General features: G+C 47.7%; 1 protein-coding gene across 2 annotated transcripts in view; it reads left to right on the top strand.

Moving 5' to 3' along the window:
* Positions 1–23,865, top strand: part of LOC140895940 (uncharacterized) — a 149,435-nt gene that overhangs the window by 100,409 nt on the left and 25,161 nt on the right. The window contains exons 4-5 of one of the 2 annotated variants that reach the window (XM_073306900.1): positions 17,325–17,438; positions 17,829–19,159. The exons of the other annotated variant lie outside the window; for it this stretch is intronic. Coding sequence (XP_073163001.1) covers positions 17,325–17,438; positions 17,829–19,159 — 1,445 coding nt within the window. The remainder of the gene's footprint in view (positions 1–17,324; positions 17,439–17,828; positions 19,160–23,865) is intronic. 2 annotated transcript variants of the gene reach the window in all.

The raw sequence follows: 23,865 nt of genomic DNA on the forward strand, positions 1-23,865 counted from the left end.
ACCCACACACACAGGTTCTGCAAGGTTGTTACCATAATTATCAGCCTTAGAGTTGCTCATGCCAAGCCACTGGCCAGGTGGCCTGGACATGAGGAGAGAGCAGCGCCTTGTCAGATGCACATCTGATGCTCCTGGAAGTTGGTTTGCAGAATCAGACCCCAAAGTTCTCACTTTCCAGAGTCCATTTTTATAGGAATTTTTTTCTATGCCAGTCTATGCGAATTGCTTCATCATGCTGTTGCTGAATCAGTCAGCAGATGTCACATTCCTGGCGGATCCGTGCTGCCAGATGTTATCTTGTTCTTTGGTTCTCCCTTTCTTGAGGCTGTTGGGTAGATTCCAGTCTGCCCTCCGGGGGTCCTCTGGTTATTTCCACTTGACGCCTTCTTCAGCCGATGGACACTGGATTCTTAGGCTGGCACCTCCCTGATCATTCAGTTATTATCCACACCAAGCATCCATCCACGTACATCCTCTATCTCTATTTTAATTACAATTGTTAACAAAGCGAGATGAATACAACAAAAGGGCGGGGAGTCTCTGGGTTCTGTTTCTATTGTTACAGAGTATTGCTTTGAGTCTCTCTCTCTGTGAATTGCTTTGAGAACAGACTCTGTCTTAGAATGTACTAACACAATTAGCAGCTTGCAAGTTTCACACATAGAGGGAGAGAAACAGCACCAAAAACCAAGAGAGCTCTTAATTAGTAATACCCTGGAATTTAAACTCTGGGGAATCAAACTCATTTGTGATTTTAATACAGAACTTCTTTAATGTGATCCAGCAGTGTCACTGCAGATACTTGCTGGGTGTATTAATCCCTGAAGAGTCTAACAGTCTCTGACCAGGAGTCTATCTCAGCTGGACTTGCTGGGCACAGCTCACTGTGTGAAGCAGGAGAGCTGGAGCCCAGAGGCTCAGTCTCGGAGGCATTGAGGCTGCAAGGCCTACCCTGAGAGAAGAGTGGGACTCCTTGGGGATTTGGCACAGTGAAGGGGTTCCTCTAGGGACTGTTTAAAAGCTGGGGCATAGGACAGACCGTGAGGATCCATGACAGTTGGGGGCAGCTGGTGGGATTCTGAATGCAACAGGAGGATTTTGCAAGAAGTGACTTGCAGCAATAAAAACAAGATTAGTCAAAGGAAACAGCAAGAAAATGGTGTATATCCATCTCCCTAAGAAGAGCACCACAGAGCAGAACGGTGGGAGAACATTCAGTGTTGGAAAGTTACACAAGGCTCAGCCGACTGCATGGCTGGAGAAGGATGATCGGATCAACAATTAGGGTCCAAAGCCAGGTGGGATTTTGAGAGAGTCCCAGGGCCACAGAGGGACCTGCCGGGGGGGGCTTCCTGACGATCCGGGTCTCTGTTTGCTAGAGTTGAAGCAGTGGGAGTTGGAGCTGAAAGCAAAGGGACTTCAGATGGAGGAACAGAGACTAGCAGACTGCAAAAGGGAGCGAGCCGATCGAGAGAAAAAGGGGAAACCTGAGGAGCAGCAGAGGAAAAAGAGCAGTGATAGCATGGAGTTGGTATGGAGAAGCAAGTCCCATAAGGGGAAAGAGGGGAGGGATCACGGGAAGCCAGGTCCCTAGCAGCCTAGATGCCAAATGGTTGGCCTAGTTTAATGAGAGGCGGCTATAGGTGCTTACCTCACTGCCTTTGAGAAAGCTTGTGATTGGAACCAGGTTGATCCTGTGGGCCGACTCTGCTGTCTTACTTCTGATTCAGTGCCAAACTGATAGAGATATATAGCTAGGTGGGTGGAGTTGATACTTGGGACTATGAACAGTTCAGTGGGGCTCTACTGCTTAAGATTGATTTGATACCTGTGGTTTATACGAACAGGTTTTGGGATATGCAAAGACCCAGGGTATGATGAACAGTAAATCCTTATAGAATGCAGTAGTTATGTTCCTGGAAAACTGCGTGTTCTATAAAAACACGTTCTATAAACGGAAGAATAAATGGGAAAAACAGGGTTAGGTTCCCAGACATGACATAGTTGTACATGTTGGAGGGTGCTCAGGGAAGGGGGTTGGGGTGCAGGAGGGGGCTTGGGGTGCCAGATCCGGGGGTGCTCACTTCAGGTGGCTCCCTGTGCCCGCTGTTCCTGGCGGAGATGTGGCTAGGTGACTTTGTGCGCTGCCCCCATCCTTCCCTGAGTGTTGGCTTCAGGCAGAGGCAGTGTGCAGAGTCCCCTGGCCATGCCTCCGCCAGGAACAGCAGGCACGGGGAGCCGCCCCAGGCAAGCGCCCCCCAGATCTGGCACCCCGAGCACCCTCCCATGCCCAAACTCCCTCCCATTGGCGTGCGCTATATAAAAATAATGCGTGCAACATAAAAAAACCCCACGTTATGTCAAAAACGTGTTGTATAAACTTGCATTATATAAGGGTTAATTGTATATCAGGGGTAGGCAACCTATGGCAGTCATGCCAAAGGCAGCACACGAGCTGATTTTCAGTGGCACTCATGCTGCCCGGGTCCTGGCCACCTGTCCGGGGGGCTTTGCATTTTAATTTAATTTTAAATGAAGCTTCTTAAACATTTTAAAACCCTTATTTACTTTACATACAACAATAGTTTAGTTATATATTTTAGACTTATAGAAAGAGACCTAAAAACGTTAAAATGTATGACTGGCACACGAAACCTTAAATTAGAGGGAATCAATGGAGACTGGGGACACCACTTCTGAAAGGTTGCCAACCCCTGCTGTATATAGAAACTACCGCCCTGGTGGTGAAATATCTGCAAAGGGGGTAAAGGTGCAGGTGCCACTATGCTGGAAAGTTTATATGACCTGGTGAGGTTAGAGCAACTCTGTGAGATGTGTCTCCATGAGCTTCTAATGTGGTTAGTGGACAAGAAGCCTGAGGATCGGTGTAGCACATTCCAGTTGGCAGATGAGTTTGTGGACAGTAGGACTTATAGTGAGAAAAACCAAAGGGTAACTGGACCAAGTTGGGGACCCAAAAGGGCACCCTAAAAGTGGGATTCAAGTAAATTGAAACAAGGGGTGACAGGCAATGCAGGTAGACCAGCTCCAAGGGATCCCAAAGACCTGACGTGTGGCATCTGCAGGAAAACCGAGCATAAACAGGTGCGCTGCTCAAGGCTGTAGAAGATGGGGTGTGTCTGGGGCTGAGAGGCTCACCCATCCTGTGTCCAGCCAAGACGACTTCCTGTAGCTGAGCCTCATCTACTGAGCTATGTGATCGAACTTCCAGAGGAAAGCAGTCACACAGCCATCTCCTCTGGGCCAGAGGGTGAGCTGGAGGATGAGCTCCCGCCCCAGGCACTGGGCACATGTCTGGTGTGCTCAGACTCGTCCTCCCCAGCAGGAGTGGAAGGTGGTTACTGGGGGGACATTGCTTGGGTGGAGAGATGCTGGGAATGAGAGACCCCTTGTCAAACCCTGTGTGGTAAAAACCCCACTGATGTCCCTGTGCAGACACAGGAAGGAGCCGGGGGCTAGCTTGGAGGGGGTTCTCCAGGATCTCACTGTGACGCTATCGGGGTTACCTGAGATATCTCGGGTGAATCACTACCAGCTGCGCACAGGGTGAGAGAGTCTTGATTGTGCCCACTGGGGGAAGTCCTCCCAAACCTGCAGGGAGCACACGCACACCACTCTGCTCCATGAGCCCTACATGTTCCCTCTGCAAGCTAGCAGTTAGCGCACCCCACCTTGTTACACTGAAGTGCCCAGTCTCTTGTCTGGGCATCCGCTCTGTACAGCAATCTGCTGCCTCGGTGGGAAGCAGTGCACGCTGGGGTCACCAGCCCCCCCCCCAGCTTAACACACTCTTTAGTGTCAGGCACTTGGTTGTGGCTATAATAAACCAACTAGAATTGTATTTAACTCAGCTTAAGGCAAAGATCCAAAATAAAGGCAAGTAAGGGGATTGGAAACACAAGGTTCTGGATAAAAGAAAAATATAAACCTCAATCTAGAGCAGGGGTAGGCAACCTATGGCACGTATGCCAAAGGCGGCACACGAGCTGATTTTCGGTAGCACTCACACTGCCCGGGTCCTGGCCACCGGTCCGGGGGGCTCTGCATTTTAATTTAATTTTAAATGAAACTTCTTGAACATTTTAAAAATTTTATTTACTTTACATATGACAATAGTTTAGTTATATATTATAGACTTATAGAAAGAGACCCAAAAATTGTTAAACTGTATTACTGACACACGAAACCTTAAATTAGAGGGAATAAATAGACTCGGGACACCACTTCTGAAAGGTTGCCGACCCCTGATCTAGAGCCTACACTTATTACCCAGATCCGCTCCAGTCGAACAAAAATGTATTCCTCCCCCACTGGTCAGGCCTTACGGCACTTGTCCAGAGCAGAGGACTGGGAACCGCTTTTCATGAGCCACTCACACTGGCAATGTCACCTCTGTAATGGATAACGCCTTGTGGCCGTTCTTCTCTTACAGAGTCCCAGGCTTTTGTCTCTTCGTGATTCGGGTGTTTCACTGATTTCAGCTCAGGCCTGAGGGATTCCCTGTTCAGAGTCTTTTCTTGGAGTTTGTGACAGAGAGCTGGGAATCAGCAGTTGAACCAGCGCTCTAGTCATTGTTTAACCCATTAGGCCCTGGGCAGGGCCTGATTAAGAGAGGAGCTCCTGATTGCCAGATCAGACTGGGGCAGTGAAGCTAATGAGCTAATTAACCCAGTAACGAGGAGATTGGATAGAAGAGCACAGGGAGGAAGTGCAAGGGGGGAGAAGCAGGAAAGAGGGAGAAAACCTAGGCTAGTAAGGCCTGACAAAAGAGAGTTGTATAGAAGGAGACACTTACTTCTGCAGCTCGTTGCACACCCTGCTGCCTTTCTGTCCCACTCTCTGGGAGTCCGGGTGCTCTCTCTCTCTCTCTGTGGATTGGCTCTCTAGCCAGATCACTATATGTTTTGCCAGCTATCAAAGTCTCTCCATGCACAATGTCTTTGGCTGTCTTCCCATCCACTGCCTGGTCAGCGCCACTTCCCCAGTGGCTCGTAGGGGAACCCGGGCTCACCCCCTACTCCGTGTTCCAGCTCAGGGACCCTGTAATCAGCAGGCAAGGTCTGCACCATCTTAAACCGTGCTGCCATCTCCTTGAGCCTTTGCTACACCCTCTCCCACTAGGATTTCCTTGCCTCCCTCTCCAATGTCCAGAAAATGGCTGCATGCTTCCTCACAGTAGTCCTTTTTTGCTGCCACCTTCCTGGCTTTATCCTAGCCTCTCCTGTTCCTTCTGAGCTGGCTCCATCATTCAAGTGTTTACTTAGGCCAGGGGTGGCCAACCTGAGCCTGAGAAGGAGCCAGAATTTACCAATGTACATTGCCAAGGAGCCACAGTATTATGTAATGATTATGTGTGTGTGTGTGTGTGTATTTCACACAAAATCATTATATAATTTGATAATGTATATTTATTATGCATTTATAATGTATAGTTAACGACAATAAGAATTTGTCTTAACGCTTTACTTAGTGGGACTTCTGGCAATCTTTGCTTTCAACAATTCCCTTGAAGTTTGGTTTGTGTTCAGTTGTGCTCATGCAGCAGTTCTCTTAAGTGACTGTCTGTCAAAATGGATCGGTGCTTGGATTTCACATGTTTGAGTGTTGAGAAAACAGACTCCCAAAGATAGGTTGAGGCAAACATCAAGATCAATTTTAGGGCTGCACCTCTGATGTTGGGGTATTTATCCTTTTGGTACAGATTTCCAGAAAGTACGGGTTTCCTCAGTCTTCTGAACAGATTTCAATCTGTCATCTTCCAAAAGTTCTATTATTTCCATCTGGGATGTTGCTTCGTCAGGAACTAAAGGGGGCTTCATACAATCGGCTTCAGCACTAAAAGGGTCAATCCGAAATCTGATTTTCTGCTACAAATCTTGGAATCTTTCCTCAAAACTGTTCTTAAGATCTTTAATCATGCTCACATATCTAGTTGTGCGCCATTTTAGGGGTTCTGCTGCATCTTCTTTTGATCTGTCTGGAAGTTGTGATATTGAGGGAAAGTGTATCAGCTCTCCCTCAAGCATTTGTCTGTGAAACAACTGCAGTTTGTTCATGAACGCAAATACACTTTGCAGTAGATCAGACAGCAACCGGAATTTTCCTTGTCAGTCCACGTTTAGTTTATTCAAATGCAGCAGCATGTCTGCAAGAAATGCCAAGTCTAGGACCCACCCAGGATCTGTAAGCTCAGGGTGTATTCTTTGCTTCTCCTCTATAAACAATTTTACTGGTTCCAGGAGCTCAAAAAAACAGGAAATAACTTTACCTCTCAGGAGCCATCAAACTGCACAGTGAAATGGCAAATCGTTAGGGAAGTCGTCTTCATCCAGTTCTTCTATTAGATTTTGAAATTGTATGTGATTGAGTGCATTTGAGTGAATGAAATTCACAATGTGCAAGACGGGTTTCGTGACGTGATCAAATTTGAGACTTTTAGATACCAGTTGCTCCCAATGAATAATACAGTGAAACGTCCACAATTCAGGAAGGCTCTCATCAGACTTACAAAGCCCTACTAATCCATTCACAGATCCCCACACGGACGGAGCCCCGTCTGTTGCAATGGCAGTGAGCTTCTGTAAAGGGAAGTAGTGTTTTGCAACTAACAACATCAGTGCCTCCTTCATATCTCGTCCACAAGTTCTGTCCTTTAGTGGCACGATATCGAGGAGTTCTTCCCTTACAACACAGTCGTCAGACACAGTGTGGACAAATACCGATAATTGAGGTTTATCCTGTACATCGCACGACTCATCCAAAGCGATGCTCAAATACTCACACTGCTGAAGTTTCAAGTGCAGTTGCGATTCAATGTCACTGTTCAGGTCGGAGATTCTGCGTTCTACTGTGTGGCGTGAAAGCTGCAGGCCAGAAATTTTCTTCTGTAGATTCTCATTCTCTGGTGATGTGATTTCAGTCCTAGCAGTGAGGCACATTTTTATAAACTTGCCTTCAGAGTAGGGCTTCTTTGCATGGGCTATGTGTCAGGCCACATAATAGGAGGCTAACGTTACAGTCTGCGATTGGTTGGCAAATCGGGTGAGGAACTCGTCTTCTACATCTGTGTGTTTTTTTTCAAAGCTTTCAGTTTTAAAGTGTGGAGTTCAGAACCTTCTGGGAATTCTTGATCCTTATGTGAATGGCTAGAAGCGAAATGACGTGGCAAGTCTGAAGATTTGAAGTGAGAGACACACGTCTGGCAAAGAAGATGCTTGGCCTTACCGTTACGTTCAACAAAAAAAGTATTTATGCTCCTACTCCTGTTGGAAGCCTCGATTTTCCTCTGTGTATTTTCTTTTCTGTTTGCACTTGTCTTCCATTGATAGATGGTGTCAGAAAAATTTTGATTAAAAATTTCCACACCAACTAGTAGTCACTTGTGTGCTTTACTGAAGGAGACACAGGCTCCAGCCAGGGGTTGCTGGACACCTGGCTCTGCCCCAGGCCCCACCTCCCACTCCACCCCTTTCACCAAGTCCCCACCTACACCCCGCCTCTTCCTGCCCCCTCTCTCAGTGAGCTGTGTCCTTGCTCCTCCCACTCTCTCTCCCAGAGCCTCCTGGTGCAAAACATGGGCAGCAGGCAAGGGGATGGAGGAGGCGGCGAAGGAGGGGGGAGGCTGTGCACTGGGTTCTCACTCCACCCTCCCCCACGGGCTCCCGTCTGCCGCTATCAGCTGTTTCGTGGTCTTGTGGCGGCTCTGGGGAGGAGGGGGAGGAGCGAGGACACGGCACACAGCCCCCCTCCCTCCCTCTCTCCCCAGAGCCGCCTCAACGCCGCAAAACAGCAGATCGCGGCGGTGGGGCAGGAGCTGATGGGGGCGTGGCGCCGGCAGGCGGGAGGTGCTGGGGGAGGGGCAGAGGACTGCTGGAGGGTGCTGAGCACCCCCCATTTTTTCCCCAGAGTTGGCTCCTGGCAGGAGCCACCGGTTGGCCACCCCTGACTTGGGCCATTCAGTTCCCCTCAGCTGTGGCCTATCTGGTGAATTGGCCCTGTCTCAGCCTCACTAACCCCTTCTAGGCTAGTGTGGGGTGAATACCACACCCCAATCACTTAAATCCGCCTCTGTACCAAATGACTTTCATGTAGGTCATGTCATGCTGATTCTTTTTAAAAGCCTCCGGAGGTGACCCTGCCAATTGCAGGCTGGTAAGCCTGACTTCAGTGTCCGGCAAATTGGTTGAAACGGTAGGAAAGAACACAATTATCAAATACATAAATTAACTTGACTCATTGGGAAAGAGTCAACGCTACTTTTGTAAAGGGAAATCGTGCCTCAGTAATCTATTAGAATGATTTGAGGATTCCACAAACATTTGGACAAGGGTGAGCCAGTGGATTTGGTGCGCTTGGGCTTTCTGAAAGATCCCTCACCAAAGGCTCTTAAGCAAGGCAATCATGGGATAAGAGGGAAAGTCCTCTCATGGATAAGTAACTGGTTAAAAGGTAGGAAAGAAAGGGTAGGAATAAACGGTCAGTGTTCATAGTGGAGAGAGGCAAATAGCGGGATCCTTCAGGAATCTGTACTGGGATCAGTGCTGTTCAGAAAAGCATTAGATAAGCTTATGTAGGATAAGTCCATCAATGGCTGTTAACGAAGATGGTCAGGGACACAACTCTATGCACTGGGTGTGCCTAGCCTCTGACTCCCAGAAGATGGGACTGGACCACCGGGGATGGATCATTCAATAGATTGCCCTTCTCTGTTCACTCCTTGTGAAGCATCAGGCACTGACCACTGTGGGAAGACCAGATGCTGGGCTAGATGGGCCATTGGTCTGACTCAGTATGGCCGTTTTTATGTTCTTTTGAAAACCGTACTATAAAAATCATGGACCTTTGCGGTCCCTTCTAACCTTATGTTTCTCTGATCATATGATTCTATGACATGCCTGTTAGGACAGCTACCAAGGGGGTGGGAGATTGGTTTTGGCATCCATGGATAACAATTCTGGGATTCTTGAGGTCATCAGTTAAAGTGACCCTGCTTAGTTCTGTCTGAAAGGAGGAAGAGACGTGATGAAGTGAGAATTTTCTGTATAATTTTTATGAATGATATGCACAGCAGTGACCTACTTGCCTAGGGATTACTAGCCAGGGGGTGCAAAAGGGTTAAAAAGACTGCTCAAGCAGCATAGGAGGAAACATGAAGTCTGGGTTGGTATGAAGGGGTCGTTAAAGAGGATCCAGTAAGACAGTGGGTATGTCTACGCAGCAAAATAATACACATAGCAGGAAGCCTCTGAGCTTGGATCTACAGACTCGGGCTCATGGGGTTCATGATGCGGTGCTACAAATAGCCATACTGATGGTCCAGCTCTGGCTGAAGCTCAGGCTCTGAGACCTACGTGCCACCCCAGGATTCAGATCCTGAGCTCCAGCCTGAGCAGGAAAGTACACGGCTGTTTTTAGTGCTGTAATGTGAGCCCTGCGAGCCCGAGTCTGCAGACCCAGGCTCCCTGTCAGATTTTATTTCTGCAGTGTAGATGTACTCAAGGACACCCCCTCAGTCAGCTCAAACAGCCTTTTATGCCCCTAAATCTGTCTTTGTTCCCCAGTCTCCTTAAACAGGTAACACAAGTCACTGCTCTTACTGAAGGGGGACAAAGCCTCAAACGCTGGATATCTGCATAATCAGCCTTGGAATTTGGCATTAATGACTCCCTGCTGATAGCAAATTCCACAGGAAACCTATTCCCCACCCACCAGCCAGGAACACACAAATACATGACACACTGATACAAAGGTGTGTGAATATTCTATGGGCCGATATAATCTGGCTTATCTCAGTGTAATACTCAGTGACATTTTCATGCTTTCAAGGGCTAGTTCAAATATGCAGGTAAAATTCATAATATTAAAGTTTGTTCAGGGAGGGTAGGTGTCCTAATGGCTAGCATATCTGGTTTCTCATCTCTTGCCCCAAAGTGGGGTGGATGTAGAGATGCCTACCCCTGCCTTTAGGCCACAGGCATCACAGCTTTGGCCCATCTTCGGGTTAGCTCTCAAGCGGGGCATGGTAGGGGGGCCTAAGACCTCCCTCTGTACTGGGTCCCAGCCCAGGACCGTGGGGGAATAAACAGCAGCTGACTCCTCCATGCAGAGTATGAGAATCAGCCACTCTGAGCTGCCTCCTACCTCTCTCTTTCAGCTCGGGACATGGTCCCCTAGAGTCCAAACAATCTGGACCTGAACAGAGTTCAGATGAGCAGAGCCTCACAGGGCCTGCCAGTTCACAGGAAAGGGCAGGGTTTGGTGACGGCACTGCAGATGGGACTCACCAGTATCGTGGTTCCCTCCTAGGTTCAACTTTCCGTGTGGCATTTCAGGAGAAGGACCGGGCTTCCCTCCAGCTTGTTCACTCTACTCCATTTCCTCACTGCTCTTGGCTGGGCCGCAGGTTCTTCCCTACCAGCACTGGGGTATGATCTTGGGTGTGGGGGCCTGAGGGCCAAGTTTCGGGTTTGGAGGGAGTGGGATGACAAGGAGGCCCTATTGTCCCTTCCAAGCTTTGGGAAGGTTGACATGATATACCTGGGTCGACTTCTTCCTTCTGGGCCTTGCCATCAGGCCTTGCTGTTGACCTGCTCCTCATTGTGGTGCCTAGGGGCACTTGTGAGGGAAAACCTGCAAATGGCACAACACAATGAGGAGCAGGTCAACAGCAAGGCCTGTCTCTGAGAGCTCCAACCTGGAGACCGAGCAATACTTCTACTGCTGACAGTTAAATCCAAGCTTCTGGCCTGATGGCAAGGCCCTGCCAAGGTGGTAAAACAGGTGGGGGAGACTGATTCTGAGGTCCAGTAACCCAGAAGGAAGAAGTCGACTCAGGTATATACATGTTTCTTTCTTGACGGTATAGAATCATAGAATCATAGAATATCAGGGTTGGAAGGGACCTCAGGAGGTCATCTAGTCCAACCCCCTGCTCAAAAGCAGGACCCATCCCCAACTAAATCATCCCAGCCAGGGCTTTGTCAAGCCTGACCTTAAAAACGTCTAAGGAAGGAGATTCCAATCCACCAATTTGTCTAGGTCCCTCTGTATCCTATCCCTGCCCTCCAGTGTATCTACCACTCCTCCCAGTTTAGTATCATCCGCAAATTTGCTGAGAGTGCAATCCACACCATCCTCCAGATCATTTATGAAGATATTGAACAAAACCGGCCCCAGGACCGACCCCTGGGGCGCTCCACTTGACACCGGCTGCCAACTAGACATGGAGCCATTGATCACTACCCGTTGAGCCCGACAATCTAGCCAACTTTCTACCCACCTTATGGTGCATTCATCCAGCCCATACTTCTTTAACTTGCTGACAAGAATACTGTGGGAGACTGTGTCAAAAGCTTTGCTAAAGTCAAGATACAATACATCCACTGCTTTCCCTTCATCCACAGAACCAGTAATCTCATCATAGAAGGCGATGAGATTAGTCAGGCATGACCTTCCCTTGGTGAATCCATGCTGACTGTTCCTGATCACTTTCCTCTCATGTAAGTGCTTCAGGATTGATTCTTTGAGGACCTGCTCCATGACTTTTCCGGGGACTGAAGTGAGGCTGACTGGCCTGTAGTTCCCAGGATCCTCCTTCTTCCCTTTTTTAAAGATTGCCAATACATTAGCCTTTTTCCAGTCATCCGGGACTTCCCCCGTTCGCCACGAGTTTTCAAAGATAATGGCCAATGGCTCTGCAATCACAGCTGCCAGTTCCTTTAGCACTCTCGGATGCAACTCATCTGGCCCCATGGACTTGTGCACGTCCAGTTTTTCTAAATAGTCCCTAACCACCTCTGTCTCCACAGAGGGCTGGCCATCTATTCCCCATGTTGTGATGCCCAGCACAGCAGTCTGGGAGCTGACCTTGTTCGTGAAGACAGAGGCAAAAAAAGCATTGAGTACATTAGCTTTTTCCACATCCTCCGTCACTAGGTTGCCTCCCTCATTCAGTAAGGGGCCCACACTTTCCTTGGCTTTCTTCTTGTTGCCAACATACCTGAAGAAACCCTTCTTGTTACTCTTAACATCTCTCGCTAGCTGCAGCTCCAGGTGCGATTTGGCCCTCCTGATATCATTCCTACATGCCCGAGCAATATTTTTATACTCTTCCCTGGTCATATGTCCAACCTTCCACTTCTTGTAAGCTTCTTTTTTATGCTTAAGATCCGCTAGGATTTCACCGTTAAGCCAAGCTGGTTGCCTGCCATATTTACTATTCTTTCGACTCACCAGGATGGTTTGTCCCTGTAACCTCAACAGGGATTCCTTGAAATACAGCCAGCTCTCCTGGACTCTTTTCCCCTTCATGTTAGTCCCCCAGGGGATCCTACCCATCCGTTCCCTGAGGGAGTCGAAATCTGCTTTCCTGAAGTCCAGGGTCCGTATCCTGCTGCTTACCTTTCTTCCCTGTGTCAGGATCCTGAACTCAACCAACTCATGGTCACTGCCTTCCAGATTCCCATCCACTTTTGCTTCCCCTACTAATTCTTCCCGGTTTGTGAGCAGCAGGTCAAGAAAAGCTCCCCCCCTAGTTGGCTCCTCTAGCACTTGCACCAGGAAATTGTCCCCTACGCTTTCCAAAAACTTCCTGGATTGTCTATGCACCGCTGTACTGCTCTCCCAGCAGATATCAGGAAAATTAAAGTCACCCATGAGAACCAGGGCATGCGATCTAGTAGCTTCTGCGAGCTGCCGGAAGAAAGCCTCATCCACCTCATCCCCCTGGTCCGGTGGTCTATAGCAGACTCCCACCACTACATCACTCCTGTTGCTCACACTTCTAAACTTAATCCAGAGACACTCAGGTTTTTCTGCAGTATCGTACCGGAGCTCTGAGCAGTCATACTGCTCCCTTACATACAGTGCTACTCCCCTACCTTTTCTGCCCTGCCTGTCCTTCCTGAACAGTTTATAACCATCCATGACAGTACTCCAGTCATGTGAGTTATCCCACCAAGTCTCTGTTATTCCAATCACGTCATAATTCCTTGACATCACCAGGACCTCCAGTTCTCCCTGCTTGTTTCCAAGGCTTTGTGCATTCGTATATAAGCACTTGAGATAATCTGCTGATCGCCCCTCATTCTCAGTATGAGGCAGGAGCCATCCCCTCACAGACATTCCTGCCTGTGCTTCCTCCCGGTATCCCGCTTTCCCACTTACCTCAGGGCTTTGGTCTCCTTCCCCTGGTGGACCTAGTTTAAAGCCCTCCTCACTAGGTTAGCTAGCCTGCTCGCAAAGATGCTCTTCCCTCTCTTCGTAAGGTGGAGCCCGTCTCTGCCCAGTATAACTTAGTTGTTCTGGTGTTCTGCCCTTCCCACATCCCACAGAGGAGATCCAGGATTCCCTATGACTGCCTCCTATGCAGTAATTCAAATGGGGAGAAACCTGTGTATCCCTGGGGAACCTCGCAGGCAGTGAGCAGGATAGGTGGGGTGGTCACAAGTCAGTGGATTGAACTATCACAACTCTTTAATGGTTTGTTAAACTGTTCCACCACACTGTCGGTTTGGTGGTGCTATACTGACGTCTTCCAGGACTTGACCCATATCAAGTTGCGAAATTCATTCACTACTGTGAGGTGACGTTTGTCACTTGCTCTGTCAATAATTCCTTGCAGGTACCTACTCAGGCAAATACTTTTATGAGCTTACTGGCAACGACAACTGCCATTTCTGACCAGAGGGGAATGGCTCCAGGGTCTCTGGTGGTACAATCCAGGATCACCAATGTATATTTGTACCTGGCTGCAGACATTTTCATTGGGCCCACCAGTTGGACACCTATCCATAAGAACTTAAGAATGGTCATACTGGATCAGACTAGTGGTCCATCTAGCCCAGTATCCTGTCTTCTGACAGGGCCCAATGCCAGATGCTTCCTAGGAAATGGACACAACAGGGCAATCATCCAGTGATCATTCCCCTGTCCCCCAATCCCAGCACCTGCCAATCAGAGGGACCCCTGCAGTGGGAAATAGTACCGGGGGGGCCTTTGAGATCTTTTTCTGGCTCACCCACTGGCACCTGGGGCAGGAGGCACAATAGTCCCGTACCTCTGGGGTGGATGCCTGGCCAGTAGAACTCCATGGTCACTCTGTTGAGTGTCTGTTGAGTCAGCAGTGTGCCCTTGTTGCCAGGAAGGCCAATGGCATTTTGGGATGTATAAGTTGGGGCATAGCCAGCAGATCGAGGGACGTGATCATCCCCCTCTATTCGACATCGGTGAGGCCTCATCTGGAGTACTGTGTCCAGTTTTGGGCCCCACACTACAAGAAGGATGTGGATAAATTGGAGAGAGTCCAGTGAAGGGCAACAAAAATGATTAGGGGTCTGGAACACATGACTTATGAGGAGAGGCTGAGGGAGCTGGGATTGTTTAGCCTGCAGAAGAGAAGAATGAGGGGGGATTTGATAGCTGCTTTCAACTACCTGAGAGGTGGTTCCAGAGAGGATGGTTCTAGACTGTTCTCAGTGGTAGAAGAGGATAGGACAAGGAGTAATGGTCTCAAGTTGCAGTGGGGGAGGTTTAGGTTGGATATTAGGAAAAACTTTTTCACTAGGAGGGTGATGAAACACTGGAATGCGTTACCTAGGGAGGTGGTAGAATCTCCTTCCTTAGAATTTTTAAGGTCAGGCTTGATGAAGCCCTGGCTGGGATGATTTAATTGGGGATTGGTCCTGCTTTGAGCAGGGGGTTGGACTAGATGACCTCCTGAGGTCCCTTCCAACCCTGAGATTCTATGATTCTTCTCTGTCCCCAAGAGCCCCGGCACAGCACTGCATGGGCCCATTGAAGCACCTCCCCTTTGGAAATTCATTGGTACCGAAGCTGCATTTGACCAGCCCTGTCTCAGCATGGTTCATCACCCGATATGATCTCTCCTCTAGCAGTTCAAAATAGGGCCACTATTTCAGCTGCTGTGGGTCTAACATTTTGTCATCCACATGGGTGAGACATTCATAAACCTGACTCAGGGTTGGGTCCCTCCTTTGCTCTCCCACAATGTTTATTTGCTAGACAGCAGGTCCAGGTTCAGAGGTTGAAGCAGGCCCCTATTCCTCCAGTTAAGTTCAGGTGAAAAGTCATTTTCCAATGAGGGTGGTCCTTCTCCTGGATCTTTGGCCTCCAGTGGAGCTGTCTCCTCATGGCACCTCCTCTTGGCTTCCATGGCCATCTACTGTCCTCCTGGTTCTTCCATTCCACGCTTTAGTCCCTCTACAGATGCTCCAGGCCATCCGTGGACGTCCTCCCTGAAAAACTTCCAGTCATAGAATCATAGAAACATAGAATATCAGGGTTGGAAGGGACCCCAGAAGGTCATCTAGTCCAACCCCCTGCTCAAAGCAGGACCAATTCCCAGTTAAATCATCCCAGTCATGCCGAAGTATGACCAGATAGGCCAGGTCTTTGGCTACTCTGGCCTGTACTGGCTTGGTGTGGTCTTGCACAGTGAGTTGCACCAGTCTAATCGGACAGGGTTGTATGTCCCCGTGGATACACTGGAGGTAGATCATGCATCTAGATTCTCCTCCCAACCCCACCAACCACTCCCTGACTAAAGTCTGGCTGCAGCCAGAGTCTATCAGTCCTTGTACTTTTACTCCATTCACTAGCAAGGGGACTAATGTTTTCCCTGGGCCCCTTTTCTGAGCCCAGTTATCTGCTCTCCAGGCCTGCCCATAATTATAGTCCATGAATGGGCAGTCCCATCTGAAATGGCCTGGCTGCTCACATGCAACTAGCCCCCATGGGAAAAGGAGGTTTCACCTTTAATTCTCCTGAGTGGGATGGCCCCATCTAATGAGGCTGCTCTGTTTGACCTAAATGGCTCTTGGCTAGCTGAGGGTGGGCTTCCAGGCTCCTCTATAGGCCTTTTTATCCCCCTCTACCAGGATTCAGTACCCAAATCTCCCTGGATAGCTTCAGTGAGGTGTGGGTCAGTGGTACTTGGGGCTCCAGGGCTGTACAAGACTAGCTTTTGGTATTTCAGCTATGGACCCAAGGGACATCAGGACATCAGGTAGCTCTCCACCATAGCAAAAGCCTCTTCCAAGGTCTCTAGTTGGTGTCTCATAGAATCATAGAAGATCAGGGTTGGAAGAGACCTCAAAAGGTCATCTAGTCCAACCCCCTGCTCAAAGCAGGACCAATCTCCCACTCAAGCTCCCACCCAGAGTTCAAAAGAGCAGAGCCCCGTGGGGTCTGCTGGTTGTGAGAAAAGTGGGTGCGGGGTTTGGAGACAGCACTGCCTGTGGGCCTCACCAACATCATGCTTCCATCCCAGCTCCAACCTTCCAAGTGGCTTTTCAGGAGAAAGATCTGTTTTCCTTTCAGCCCCCCCATTTCCTTTTTAACCAGCCCCTCCAGCTGAGGCATGCTTCACAAGCTTTGGGGGGCAGGGCTACCTGTGCCCAGTAATGTCCTTTAACCCCATCAGGCCCAGTGTGGGAATTGTGTACCCCATCACAGTTAAATACAATAGTATCAGGTTATGCCTGTGTTCATCATATCGGTCTGCCATTACATTGTTCGCTCTACTCATGTATTCTAACCCTTCCCCCACCTGGTGTGTGTCTTGTCTGTATAGATCAGGGGTCTCAAACTCAAATGACCACGAGGGCCACATGAGGACTAGTATGTTGGCCCAAGGGCCGCACAGCTGACCATCCCCCCCGCTGCCCTGCCCCCACTCCACCCCTTCTGTTAGGCCCCACCCCTTCCCTGCCTCTTCCCACCCCTTCCCTGCCCCCATTCCAACCCCTCCCCACATTTCCCGGCCAATGGGAGCTTTGGGGGAGGTACCTGGAGGAGCGGCCAGGGCAACATAGAGACCCCTGTGGCCCCCCCGCCCCAGGTCCTGGCCGCTTTCCGGAGCGGCGCGGGGGCAGGGCAGGCAGGCAGGGAGCCTGCCCTGCCCCTCGTGTGCGCCAGGCCGGAGCTGCTCTAGGTAAATGCTGGGAGGGGGCAGGGGGACCGTGGGGAGCTGGCAGGCCGCAGAAAATAATCCATGCAGCCCATGGGCCGCATGTTTGAGACCCCTGATATACATTGTAAGTTCCTCAGGGCATGGACAATCTCATACTCTGTTTATACAGTGCCTAGGGGACCAATTTTTTATTCGCCCTTAGGCATTACTGTAATAAACCTGATTGATTATATAAACTGTCCTGCTGCTTGGATCCCAGGAAGCTGGCCTCGGGATGCTTAAAAATGAGTGGCGAGTAAAACCATGGACTGTTCTTTGTGACAAGTATCCCACAGATTCAGCTGATCTCTCTTGTTTTTGTTCTCTTACACAGGGTTTCCAGTTTCCAAACCTGATGTGATCTCCCGGCTGGACCGAGGGGAAGAGCCGTGGGTCCCAGATCTCCAGGGCTCTGAGGAAAAAGAGCTCCAGAAAGGTGCCAAGACAGGTGAGGCATCCGTTAAACCGACTCAGAAACTGTCCATGAATGAAGGAAACATTTGGGATTCCGTACAAAGATCTTGCGACTTCTCCAAATTCAGATTTGTTCCCAGCAGGTGTGGCATCCTCATGGCAGATGTCACTCATGATTTCCCGCCTCTCCTGACTGACATAAGGCTGTAGCTCCCTCCTTAATATTCCTTCTTCCTGAATGGGCTGTGGACTGAGAATTGACCCTCTTCTCTCTGTCCTCCAGGGAAGGGCTTGGGGGGAGTGTGGGGGAGGGAAGAATGGTGGAAATTAAATTCTGTGTTGTTTGGTCTCTCCAGCACTTATTTGAGCTTGTTCCCACCTTTTCCCATTCCTCTCTCTGATGTTTCCTTTCTCCCCAGCACAGGGAGTGACCTATGTCTGGATTCTCTCTCTGTCTTTCCAGGAGATGGGATGGTGAGTGAGAACAAGGAGTATTCCCAGCAGGAAGATGCTGAGGAAGTAGAACCACGAGGGACATTAGCAGGAAGATCCAAAGGGAAAGTTTCTTGGAGTTGTGCAGAGGCAAAAGCCTGTGAGAGTCAGCATAGGCCAGAGAAAAGCTTCCGTAGTGGCTCAGACCTTATTCGACATGAAAGAATTAATATAGGAAAGAGACCTTACACATGCTCTGAGTGTGGGAAAAGCTTTAGTCAGAGCTCAACCCTTATCACACATCACAGAGTTCACACTGGAGAGAGGCCGTACACATGCCCTGAATGTGGGAAAAGCTTCAGTCACGGCTCAGCCCTGATCACACATCAGAGAATCCACACTGGAGAGACACCCTTCACATGCCCTGAATGTGGGAAAAGCTTCAATCACAGTTCAAACCTCATCAAACATCGGAGAATCCACACAGGAGAGACACCGTACACGTGCTCTGAGTGTGGGAGAAGTTTCTGTCGGAGTTCAGCCCTTATCACACATCAGCGAATCCACACAGGTGAGACACCCTACTCGTGCTCTGAGTGCAGGAAAAGCTTCAGTGAGAGTTCAGATCTTATTAGGCATTGGATAATCCACACAGGAGAGAAACCCTACACATGCCCTGAGTGTGGGAAAAGCTTCAACCACAGCTCAAACCTGATCACACATCGGCGAATCCACACTGGAGAGACGCCCTATACCTGCCTTGAGTGTGGGAAAAGCTTCAGCCAGAGCTCACACCTTATCACACATCGGCGAATCCACACGGGAGAGCGACCCTACACGTGTTCTGAGTGCGGGAAAAGCTTCTGTCGAAGCTCAAACCTCATCACACATCAGAGAATCCATGTAGGGAAGACACTCTCCTCATGCTCTGAGTGTGGGAAAAGCTTCCGTCGGAGCTCAGCCCTTATTAGTCATCAGCGAATCCATAGAGGAGTGACAAACTACACATGCCCTGAGTGCGGGAAAAGCTTCAACCGGAGCTCACACCTCATCACACACTGGAGAATCCACACGGGAGAGAAACCCTACACATGCTCTGAGTGCGGGAAAAGCTTCAATCGGAACTCAAACCTGATAACACATCAGAGAGTCCACACAGGAGAAACACCCTACACATGCTCTGAGTGCGGGAAAAGCTTTAGTCAGAGCTCAACCCTCATCACACATCAGAGGATCCACACAGGAGAGAGACCCTTCACCTGCCCTGAGTGCGGGAAGAGTTTTAGTCAGAGCTCAACTTTCATCAAACATAAGAGAATCCACATAGGCGAGTAACGCCATAAATGTCTTGATTAGGGCTGGTCAAAGAATTTTTGTAAAATACATTAGCGAATTACCACAAAGTTTGCACAAGTTTTCTTCAGTGTGGTGTCTCAGCTCCACGTGAGTTGCCTGCCTCTATTTTGCACCTCCCCCTTCTTTGGGGTGATTTTCCTGATCCTTTATATCAACTCCGTTGTCTTTGGGAGTGTCCTCCTCCTGCCAGAAATATCCATCAGCTCCAGGTGGGGGAGATGGGGTTGACTTTGATTAGCTACACTGAGGTAAAGTTACCTGTGCCTTGTCTCCACTGGGATTGTACATGGAGGTAGCTGCTCAGCTTAGCAATCTTCTTGTAACAACAAAAGTACATTTTCAGTGCAATCATAACCCAAGTAGAGTGGCTGAGGTTAGCTTTCCCCTTGACCTGAGCTCACCTCCATCATTTTTCCTAGTTTAGATAAACCCCGAGGATCACGTTGATACCACTCCCCCATTACAAAGTGATTGATAGTCACCGTGTTCCCCCTTGGGGACAGATTGTCTCAATCCCACTTGTTCTCACCTTGCTCAGGGTTGTGCTGGACAGAAGTATTTTTTCTACAATTTTCTTCAATTAAAATAGATTGAAATAGAACAAAGAGCAGGAGTAGGAGGGGCGTGAAATGTGTAATTTGCAAATTGGATACAATTAACTTAGGTTTGAATAGAGACTGGGAATGGTTGATTCATTATAAAAAGTAACCTATTTCCCCTTGTTTATTCCCCCCCCCTCCCCCCACTGTTCCTCAGACGTTCTTGTTAAACCCTGGATTTGTGCTGGAAATGGCCCACCTTGATTATCATACACATTGTAAGGAGAGTGATCACTTTAGATAAGCTGTTACCAGCAGGAGAGTGGGGTGGGGGGAAAGAAAACCTTTTGTCGTGATAAACACCCATTTTTTCATGGTCTGTGTGTATAAAAACATCTTTTGTATTTTCCACAGTATGCATCCGATGAAGTGAGCTGTAGCTCACGAAAGCTTATGCTCAAATAAATTGGTTAGTCTCTAAGGTGCCACAAGTACTCCTTTTCATTTCAGCCTCTGTGACACCTGAAGGAGATGGGGTGAGTCAAAGGGATTCCCACCTTCCCCATCACTTTCACAATCCCCTCTCACCCCAGCAGCATTAGCTTCTGTGTGAGCCACAATAGAGTTTATCCTCCCCACGTTTTACCCCTGCACCTCCCAGTGTGTTACATGATGCCGTATTCTGAGTGCTCTCTGTGCTTAGGTATCACACTTTGAACCTAAATCAGACTCGCTGGGGTTAGAGATGAAAGTGTCACAGACCTAGAAGGGGGATTTGAATAGATCCCAAACACAGAGTAATCATTCTGTGCTTTCATCTGTGCTTCCATCTATTGGCAAAGCTGCTTCTGGGCTTTTTCCTGCTGAGTTGGGATTGTTTGCAGATGGGAAGATTGGCTGCTTTTCCCCCTTGTGGTGAAGCTTAAATCTTTTGTACAGAACATGACATTAATAATGAGGTGGCACAGCGTGAAGAAAGTTTGAATGGACCAGAGGAGAACGCAATGGGAGAATCTGTTTTGATTTATCAGATATAACCAGCTCTTGAAATTCATTTTATATGAAACTAAAGGTGTTTTAAAGCCCTCTGTGTTGTGAGTTTTTCTCTTTCCTGAAGATGGTTTGGTCTCACAATTAGATATTACCTTTGTTTGACGGAATGTACCTCTGACTTACTGAGGATTTTGGGACAAATGACCATTTGGTACAACAGTAATTTCTTTCGTTTGTGGCAGTGTATATATTATTAATATTGGCTAACACTACAGAAGTTACAGACTTTCTCTTTCCTAATCCCATCTGTATTGTAGTAACCAGGGATAGCACAACACTAAGAAGCTATTGTATTTAAGTGTATCTTACAAGCTTCTTGTATCTTAGTTTTCGCTAAACTTGTATTGCGATGCTGGCTACAGTAGTGCTATGCGAACGCCTGTTCTCACTTTCAGGTGACATTGTAAATAAGAAGCAGGCAGTATTATCTCCTGCAAACATAAACAAACTTGTTCGTTTGAGGAATTAGCTGAACAAGAAGAAGGACTGAGTGGACTTGCAGCCTCTAAAATTTTACATTGTTTTATTTTTGAATGCAGGTTTTTTTGTACATAATTCTACATTTGTAAGTTCAACTTTCATGATAAACTGATTTCACTACAGTATTTGTATTAGGTGAATTGAAAAATACTTTTTCTTTTGTTTTTTTACAGTGCAAATATTTGTAATCAAAAATAAATATAAAGTGACCACTGTACACTTTGTATTCTGTGTTGTAACTGAAATCAATATATTTGAAAATGTAGAAAACATCCAAAATATTTAAATAAATGGTATTCTATTAATGTTTAACAGTGCGATTAATCGTGACTAATTTTGTTAATCGTGTGATTAATTTTTTTAATCGCTTGACAGCCCTAATGTTTACACTTCATTTGCCAGAGTTTATGCTCCTTTCTATTTTCCTCACTAGGATTTAACTTCCATTTTTTAAAGGATGCCTTTTTGCCTCTCACTGCTTCTTTTACTTTGTTGTTTAGCCATGGTGGCACTTTTCTGGTTCTCTTACTATGTTTTTTAATTTGGGGTACACATTTCAGTTGAGCCTCTATTATGGTGTCTTTAAAATGTTTCCATGCAGATTGCAGGGATTTCACTTTTTGCGTTGTACCTTTTAATTTCTGTTTAACTTTCTCATTTTTGTGTAGTTCCCCTTTCTGAAATTAAATGCTACAGTGCTGGGCTGCTGTGGTGTTTTAATTATATTATGGTCACTATTACCAAGCGGTCTAGCTGTATTCCCCTCTTGGACCAGATCCTGTGCTCCACTTAGGACTAAATCAAGAATTGCCTCTCCCCTTGTAGGTTCCAGGACTAGCTGCTCCAAGAAGCAGTCATCTAAGGTACCAAGAAACATTATCCCATCCTGCATCCTGTCCTGAGGTGACATATACCCAGTCAATATGGCGGTAGTTAAAATCCCCCATTATTATTGAGTTTTTTATTTTTATAGCCTCTCTCATCTCCCTGAGCATTTCACAGTCACTATCACTATCCTGATCAGGTGATCAGTAATATATCCCTACCGCTATATTCTTCTTATTAGAGCATGGAATTACTATCCAGAGAGATTGTATGACACAGTTTGGTTCATTTAAGATTTTTATTTCATTTGATTCTACGCCTTCTTTCACATATAGAGCCACGCCCCCACCAGCACGACCTGGTCTGTCCTTCCGATATACTTTGTACCCTGGTATTACTATGTCCGATTGATTTTCCTCATTCCACCAAGTTTCTGTGATGCCTGTTATATCAATATCCTCATTTAATACGAGGCACTCTAGTTCACCCATCTTATTATTTAGACTCTGAGCATTGGTATGTAAGCACTTTAAAAACTTGTCACTTTTCAGCTGTCTGCCATTACATGATGTAATTGAATGGGACTTTTTTAATTTGACTTTCTCATCAGATCCTACCTGTATTTTGTCTTCCATTCTCTCCTCCTTTACTAGGACATAATCTCCATTAATAGATCCTCCCCTAAGGGATGTCTCTGTCCGAACCACGTGCTCCTCCGCACTTGTCAGCTTTCCCCCTGCCCTTGGTTTAAAAACTGCTCTACGACCTTTTTAATGTTAAGTGCCAGCAGTCTGGTTCCATTTTGGGTTAGGTGAAGCCCATCCTTCCTGTATAGGCTCCCCCTTCCCCAAAAGTTTCCCTAGTTCCTAATAAATCTAAACCCCTCCTGCCTACACCATTATCTCCATCCACACATTGAGAGCCTGCAGTTCTGCCTGTCTAACTGGCCTTGCGCATGGAACTAGAAGCATTTCAGAGAATGCTACCATAGAGGTCCTGGACTTCAATCTCTTACCTAGCAGCCTAAATTTGGCCTCCAGGACCTCTCTCCTCTCCTTCCCCATGTCACTGGTACCTACATGTACCACAACCACCGACTCCTCCCCAGCACTAAAGTCTATCTAGATGTCTCGAGAGATCCGCAATCTTTGCACCAGGCAGGCAAGTCACCATGCGATTCTCCCAGTCATTGCAAACCTAGCTATCTATGTTTCTGATGATCAGACTGCCCATTACTAATACCTGTCCCTTCCTAATATCTGGAGTTCCCTCCACCAGAAAGATATCCTCAGTGCGAGAGGTGGGATACTTCCAGTGGACTCCTGGGACCCCTGTCAAGCGGGGCCATATCTACACTGCAATGCAATGGGACCCAGAACCTGGATCTCGGATAAATCCAGCTTGGGCCCTGCAGGGTCCTCGGTCTGAGCCCTGGGTTAGTGCAATTGCAGTGTAGATACAAGGGGGATTAAGCTTGAGCCTGGGCTCAAGACCAGGTTTATGTTGCAGTGTAGACATAACCCAGAGACAAATGAACTCATGGAAATGGAAGGCACCTGTGTTAGTGGAGAACAGAGCACTACATGGGGCTCATTTGGAGGAAATGAGGATTGACAGAAAAATAATGCATATGATAAGATTTTGTAATCTTTGAATACGTTTGTTGTTACCAGTAATAATGGAATTAAACATGATGTTAATTATTACAGATTAAGAGACTGATTATGTGATAACCAGAATTATATTGTAAAACTGCAAATTATACTGGTTTTCTTC

This window comes from Lepidochelys kempii, chromosome 11, assembly GCF_965140265.1.
Source record: "Lepidochelys kempii isolate rLepKem1 chromosome 11, rLepKem1.hap2, whole genome shotgun sequence".
In the NCBI taxonomy this organism is placed as follows: domain Eukaryota; kingdom Metazoa; phylum Chordata; order Testudines; family Cheloniidae; genus Lepidochelys; species Lepidochelys kempii.